This window comes from Myotis davidii, unplaced genomic scaffold (genome assembly GCF_000327345.1).
Source record: "Myotis davidii unplaced genomic scaffold, ASM32734v1 scaffold50, whole genome shotgun sequence".
Taxonomy (NCBI): Eukaryota; Metazoa; Chordata; class Mammalia; order Chiroptera; family Vespertilionidae; genus Myotis; species Myotis davidii.
The window spans coordinates 332,681-340,797 of record NW_006282004.1 but is presented as its reverse complement, the minus strand read 5'-3'; the positions used below and the strand labels follow the sequence as shown (position 1 = coordinate 340,797).

Genomic DNA, 8,117 nt, shown 5'->3' with positions numbered 1-8,117 from the left:
GAGGGGGGACGGGGAGAGGGGGGGGCTAGTGGCCAGGGAGAGTTCAAGGGGGTAAAAGGAGACATATGTAATACTATATATAACACTCTAAACAATAAAGAATTTTTTTTTAAAGGAAAAGATCAGTGGTTGCCAGGAGTTTGGGAAGAGAAGAGAAGGAAATGAGTAGGTTGAAGCACAGGGATGTTTAGAGTGGTGGCGCTATTCTATACGATTCTAGAATGATGGGTATGGAACCTATGGATTTATCAAAACCTATAAACTTTACAGCACAAAGAACGAACCTGATGTATATAAATTTTTTTAAAAATCATTTAGGAGATTCCAGGAAAAAATTCAGTCTGTGACAAGAGAATCTAATTGTATCACACAGCCGCACTGAAAGGGGGAGGAGGGGGCGGTGGGGAGAGGAGATGACCTAAGTAACTTTGGAAATGAGTAGAACCTGTATATTTTAAGCAAAGGGAACTGCAAGGAAGCATATTCCTCCAGTTGATAAAGTTCTTTTTGTTTTGTTTGTTTGCTGGTCATGGAGTACAGGTTCACAATTCTGATCCCTGTACACATGTACATGTACACAAGTCAGTCAATGGCAAATAGCTGGGGCCAGATTTCTGATGACTGGAGTGGGAGTTGACATAGAAGCAAGGGGATATGCTCATAAAATATGCTCATTATTTAAACTTATAAAGGAAATAAGATGAATTTTAGTTTCTTTCTTACAGACTTACACAACTAGTAGATTCCATTTAATTACATCTTATTTTAATTCTACACACATACACCACCCAAATCATTTCCAACAAGTTACAGGAACAAAATGCAAGCCAACAATTTTACTAGGTCAAATGCACACCTTGCTCAAAGTGTTGTCAAGCAGATATGTCAAGTTTATAAAAGTACGTGAAGTTTAAATCAATAATAATTAAAATTTGATCAAGGTGTACTTTTTATTAGCATCAAAGTAGTTCCTCTTACACAAAACAAACTTTATGATATAGAATTTGTGAAAGCTCAGCTATAGTGAGAACTGGGATGTCACAGGTCTGTTTAAGGAGGCACAGTGTTGATGCCCAGGCTGAGTATGCACAATAAGAGTAGCAATATCATACAAAATAAATATGTATAAAATGATATGTCATTCTTTTTTATTTATTGGTTGATGGGAGAAAGAGAGAGAGAGAGAGTGTGTGTGTGTGAGAGAGAGAGAGAGAGAGAGAGAGAGGAGGAGAGAGAGAAACATCAATTTGTTGTTCCACTTATTTATACATTTATTGGTTCATTCTTATATGTGCCCTGACAGGGAATCAAACTCACAACCTTGGCATATTGATGACACTCTAACCCAGTGGTTCTCAACCTTCCTAATGCCACGACCCTTTAATATAGTTCTTCATGTTGTGGTGACCCCCAATTTCATTGTTACAAATTGAACATAATTAAAGCATAATGATTAATCACAAAAACAATATGTAATTACATATGTGTTTTCCGATGGTCTTAGGCGACTCCTGTGAAAGGGTCGTTCGACCCCCAAAGGGGTCGCGACCCACAGGTTGAGAACTGCTGCTAACCCATTGGGCTACCGGATCAGGGCCAATTCTTGTATCCATTATGTGAGCATCATATGGGTGAGGGATAAAGTTTAGATCTCCTTGTGAAAGCATACAGAAAATCTCTTTACCTGTAAAAATCATGCGTTTTCCCACTGTGGCAGAGATGGGCTCTCGATATGCAATAGACATTATGGCCAAGGCCTGAACTGTGCCACTGGATTTGGTTCCTCGGCTTCCTCAGACCAGTTTATCTGCACCAGCAAGACTCAAAGACTCTGTGGTTTTTACTCTCCCTGTCTGTGGCCTCAACAGACTGGTTGTTAAGGACTCTTTATGACAGAGAGAGGGTGTTCCTTTCAACGGAGTTCAGTATTCCAATCTCCAAGAATGGACAGATGCAGTGGTAGTATTCCCAGGAATTGTATCCAATAATATATTTTCCTAATCTATGACTATCAAGTCAGAACAGACCTTCTCAGGTACTAGATCTAGAACAAGCTTGTGACAGATGGCCTGGCAGGGTCATTCAACATTGCCCAAAGAATGTTCTGCAGAGGGGAGTTCTTGCAAAAAAAAAAGCAAGCAAAAACCTTAAAGCATGGTTAACTGCATTTGGAAAACTTGGAGTAGACAAAATTATGTTAATGTTGACATTATTGCAGATGTCCCCCTACTTCTCCCCTTTGCTCACCTTCACTCGCTCCCGCCTCCCCTTCCTTTGGTCTTCACCAAACTATCCTATATAATAAAAGCCTAATATGCTAAGTGTCCCGTCGTCTGCTCGGCCCTTCAATCAATCAAAGTGTAATATGCTAAGGGAACTCAACGGCTCACTATGATGCGCACTGACCACCAGGGCAAGGCACTCCAACTGGCAGATGAGCTTGCTGCTGGGGTCTGGCTGATCGGGACTGAGAGAGACAGGCCAGACATGCCTTGGAGCCTTCCTGCGGTCCCTCCCTGGCTGGCCAACCTCCCACGTCCCTCCCTGGCCCCGATAGTGCAGTGGTGGGGTCCCTTGGCCTGGCCTGTGCCCTCTCACAATCTGGGACCCCTCGGGGATGTCAGAGAGCCAGTTTCGGCCCGATCCTGCAGGCCAGGCAGAGGGACCCCACTGGTGTATGAATTCGTGCACTGGGCCTCTAGTTGTATATATATTTCTTTCCAATCCCAAGTTCTAATACTTCCTTAAACACAATCTGTGCCTTGGTCATAAGCAATCTATTTATGGTGCCCATTATATGGGAAACTCTAAATTTCTTTCTTCTGAGCCTTTATACATGCAATTGGTTCTTCCTATAACATTTGTATGCAAATACTTCTTGTCCTCCAAGCCAGAGCCCACACCGCCTCTTCTAGGAAGATGCCTGCAGGCATAGCTAAGCATTTTCTCCTTCGTGCCCCTTTAATTTCTATGGTATATTGTGTATACCTATCTTTTTAACTCTTACCTCTTTGTTTTGTCTATTTTGTTTGCCTTCCCACTAGAATCTAATTCCCAGGAGTTTATGGAAAAGGCATTTTTATCCAGACCTCAATTTTCAGAGACTGCTATGCAATAGATACTTAATAAAATGTTTGTGAAATGAATGAATGAACAGCAAATTCCAGACTGCCCAAAAATATAATGTTGATCACCTGATAACCCATGGCATATAAATTCTAATAGTAATTTCAAATTCAGCATTAAATATATGGGGCTCTCTTTTGTTTGTTGAGAGACATGAACATAAAACACTGTGTTACCTATGGAGACGTTTGCTAGTGCAGGAGGCAGAGAGATGCACCAGCGGTCCCCCTTCAAGGAAGGGCTGTATTTCAGCTGCGGAAATGCTGTCAGCAGACGGCCTCCAGCTGTCAGCAAGTTCAGGGTCTGCTTAAGCTGCAGGGAGCTGCCTCTTTTGTCTGAGGTCAAGCTCTATTAGCGGGCAGCCGGTGTCAGGGGACTAAGGGAGGTGGGGCTCAAACAGCCAGTCATATCGGCTGTTACTTAGTTCTTTCCCTGGTGGGCCAAGGCCTGGCTGAGCCCTCATCACAGGTCAGCTTCTTCCTCTGCCCAATCCTACTCCAGCCTCTTTCTGTTCACAGATGTAGATCCCAAATAAACATCTTGCCCCCCAACTTCCAGAGAACTGACGTGCGACACAGACAGGAGTGCTTCTTGTTTCAGCTACTCATCTTCTCACCAGAGTCCTGGCTACTGATCTTCCTCAGTAGAAAACACCTTCCTGTCATGTCCTTTGGTCATGACCTGCGCGCCTCTTCTTTATCTCCACGTGGGCCTTCTGCAGTTTCGGAAGCTTGCCTATTCTCTCTTAGGTGACCTAGTTCTGGTGACTATAGTCAAGTTCAGTGCTGCAGGAGGTCATAGTCATGGTTATGGCCCAGAGGGGGCAATGGGGCCCAAAGCCATTCCAGGGGCTTGGACTTGATTCTGTAGGCAGTGAGGACCCTTGGTGGGTGTTAAACAGGCAGAGACTGGTCAGCCTTGGGTTTAAATAGAAGCTGCTTGACTGTGGGGCGAAGGAGCTTGAGGCGAAAGGCCTGGGGACAGGGCCCCAGCAGCGGCTGTTGAAGTGGCTCAGGGAGGTGACAATGAGGAACTGAACTGCGGCAGAGGTGACAGGAATGGAGCAGAGACATTTGGGAAATGTGCTGAACAGAGGTTACCAGGGGTCAGATGACTCCGTTTTCCTGCTTGGGTGACTGGCAAGTAGTAGTACCACAAATTAGACCCAGAAAACAAAAGTAAGAAAGAAAACCAAGGCCAATCAATAAAGCGAAGTGTGTAGTTGTGTACGCTGCATGACAGGCTAATAGGGCAGTTAAAATTAAGCCCAAATTATCCTAAAATGTTGTGACAGCTACTGAACTTGTTACAGGGGATTAAAGATGATCTGCTGTGGCCACCAGATGCATTTCTGTTGGACAAAACGCCTTTTGTTCATGAAACAATAGCAGCCTCCTCTGCTGAAACTCAGGGTTTGCTGCTTGGTACAATGGCATGTGGCTATTGTCTTCCTTCGCTAATTTAACAGCGACTTCAGAGCCGATCACCACGCCCACAGCACAAGGGGGAGGCCGGCACAGCAGCCCTGCAAAACACAGCCCGGTCCAACACTTAGGAAAGCATTAAATTATACACTGCACTAACGTAAAAGCAGTACAAACTGGAAACTTTCATTCAGCAGTGGTATGTATCTCTAGGCGAATATAGGTCAAAATTTGCTAAAATTACACACTAGCGTTCAAATATCCTATTACTAAGCACACTTTGCAGACTGGGGAGCTTTGGCACCCGGGTACTAGTAAATCTTTCTTTATAAGTTTCAGCACAAAATATTTTTTAAAATATATTTTTATTGATTTCAGAGAGGAAGGGAGAGGAAGAGAGTGATAGAAACATCAGTGATGAGAGAGAATCATTGATCAGCTGCCTCCTGCACACCCCCTACTAGGGTTTGAGCCCCAAACCCCAGCATGTGCCCTGACCGGGAATTAAACCATGACCTCCTGGTTCATAGGTTGATGCTCAACCATTGAGCCACACCAGCCGGGCAGCACCAAATATTTTTATATCCTTTCTCTTTATTTCTGTTTTCAGGCAACAATCATGGAAACCACATGGAATGGAGTCACAGACTTGGCTTTAAATCTCAACCACTCTTATTGTGTAACATCAACAAGTTGTTTTTTCTGTAAAATGAGAAGTGTTATGCCTACCTATAGGGCCAAGGAGATAATGTATATAAAATGCTTTTCACCGTACATGACACATAGTATCTGCTCAATAAATATTTGCTATAAAATTAGTCTTGTCACCCCCCTCCTTCACCTTTGCCACTCCCCAATATTATCTTAGAAAGCACACACAATGAATCCAAATTTAAAGTGTGACCACCATGACCTTACTTTTTATATTTGGACTTGCAAAGCCAGCTCACAAAAGGGTCTATAGTCTTCCTCCTGTGCATTTAGCTGGAATTCAGGTAAGTTGGCACCACAATTACAGTGGTGTTATTTCCTGCCCGTCCAGTCAACCCAACTTCCCACAGTTGCTTTTTCTATAAAAACACAGTTTTTAAACAATTAAAACCACAAAACATTGTCATTGCTATCTCCTAATTGCTAAACCATACATTAAGAAACAATAAATAATTAAAGCAAGTGTTTTAGCAACAATAATGGTCACATCTTCCAAATGTGCAAATAGTTACTGTTATGGAGACTGAGCCCCTCGGGGTTTTTTCCCAGCAATCTGATACAGGGAGAGGTTGCGTCAGGAGCTAACCAAAAGGTACAGGAGAGCAGGAAGCAGAATTAGGACAAAAAACCACCCTCTTCCCTCCAATGCAGGCAGCTTTCCTCCCCACTCTTGCTTACAAAAGAATCTGTCCTCTCTTTCTCTCATGCGGCCCTGAGGATATCAGAAGCCTTTGGAATTTGCTCTGATGTTTATGTGGTCTTTCTCTGCACACCAGTTTAATGTTCCATTAAATCGTCTTCGCTGAGCAATGAACAAATATAATTGCAGGCTTACTATGTGCCAGACACTTTCCCGGAAGTTTTCTCATTATCTGCACAGTGATGCTACGGCACAGAATTACTCTCCCCTACTTGTTCATAAGCTCAGTGAGCTCCAGAGTTCAGTGTCACTGCTGTGCTATTGTCCCCTCATGGCCTAGAATGTAGAATCCCAAGTCTGGTTAATTATTTCTGAGTTGTTACAGCTGAAACCTAAGTTTGATTGTCAACAAACACATTTGTCAAAATGGTACTTGTTGTTGTTGTTGTTAATCCTCTCACCTGAGGATATTTTTTCATTGATTTTTAGGGAGAGTGAAAGATAGAGGGAAGGAGAGAAAAACATGGATTGCCTCCTGCACAAGCCCCGACCAGGGCCCAGGCCAGGAAGGAGCCTGCAACTAAGGTATGTGCCCTTGATTGGAATCGAACCAGGGACCTTGGTCCACAGGCCGATGCTCTATCCACTGAGCCTGAGCCAAACCAGCTAGGGAAAATGGTACTTTTAATAGGGGTGGCATCCTCCCATGTGGTCACAGCTAGAAGCTATTCTCTGTTGTGCTATTGCAACTTTCCAGCCTGTGAATGTAAGTGGTGCAACAGTGACATTCAATCCTCGGTTTTCTTACCCTAATACCCCTCCTACCTTTGAAATCACAGAACATCAATCTACTTCCAAATTTCTCCTCTTTTCTCTCCACCAACACAAATCTCTGGAAGTCCCACATACTTCCTTTACTGCTATCCCATATACTGTTGCTCTTCATCCCTCCATTTTAACTTTAATTTTTTCTATTACATTTGACATTCAATATTATATTCATTTCAGCTGTACAGCATTGTGGTTAGACTTTTATATCTTATGAAGTGATCTCCCTGATAAGTCCAGTACCCACCTGGCCCCATACATAGTTATTACAATAGTATTGACTGTGTTCCCTATGCCGTACTTGAATCCTCATAACTGTTCTAGAATTGCCAATTTACACTTGTTAATCCCTTTACCTTTTACATCCAGTCCCCCAAGTTCCCTCTCACCTGGCAACCCTCAGACCGTTCTTTGTAACTATGAGTCTGTTTCTATTTTGTTTGCTTATTTATTTATTTTTAGATTCCACATATAAATGAAATCATATGGTATTTGTCTTTCTCTGTCTGATTTATTTCACTTGGTATAATATCTGTTAGGTCTAACCGTGCTGTTGCAAATGGTAAGATTTCATTCCTCTTTATGGCGGAGTCATGTTCCATTGTATATGTGTACCACTGCTATTTTATCCAGTTGTCTATTGATGGACATTTAGGTTGCTTCCATATCTTGGCTATTGTAAATAATACTGCAATGAACAAAGGGATGCATATATCTTTCCTAATTAGTGTTTTAGATTTCTTCAGATAAATACCCAGGAGTAGAATGGCTGGGTCATGTGATAGTTCTATTTCAAATTTTTTGAGGAACCTCCATACTGTTCCCTAGAGTGGCTGCGCCAATCTACATTCCCCCCAGCAGCGCACGAGGGTTTCCTTTTCTATACATCCTCACCAATAGTTGTGGTTTGCTGATTTATTGATGATGGCCATTCTGAGAGGCGTGAGGTGATATCTCATTGTGATTTTAATTTGCAGTTCTCGATGATTAGTGACTTTGAGTATCTTCACACACAGGCTTTTGCTCTTTAAGTTCTAGCTTGGCTGTTGCTTAAGCCAGTGGAGTCCCTCTCCACGTTGGCCCCTGGCCAAAGAATTCAGGTAATGTCTGCTCCCGACTGACCGCTCCTGGGCTCCCGACTACCCTTCCCTTCTCTGTGCCGCCATTCTGACTCAGACTCACACCAGGAAGGGAGCTAAGAGATGACCCCTGGGAGGGCCGCCAACAGGACAACACAGTTTGTGTAACAGCTCTTTGGATGACTTAATGGGCATAGTACTAACAACTTGGGTCAAGCAGACACTACTGATTTGCAAACCCCTCTACGCTAACCCTCAGGTCTTTAGTTGAATACAGTGCCCTTTGCCACACTTACCTTGCTCCTGCTG

The 8,117-nt window shown here is 43.1% G+C and overlaps 1 protein-coding gene across 1 annotated transcript in view; it reads right to left on the bottom strand.

Moving 5' to 3' along the window:
- Window positions 1-1,745, bottom strand: part of LOC102765544 (chromosome unknown open reading frame, human C4orf45) — a 67,580-nt gene extending 65,835 nt beyond the window's left edge. The window contains exon 1 of the mRNA XM_006752665.1: window positions 1,685-1,745. Coding sequence (XP_006752728.1) covers window positions 1,685-1,745 — 61 coding nt within the window. The remainder of the gene's footprint in view (window positions 1-1,684) is intronic.
- Between the last annotated feature and the right edge of the window lie 6,372 nt (window positions 1,746-8,117).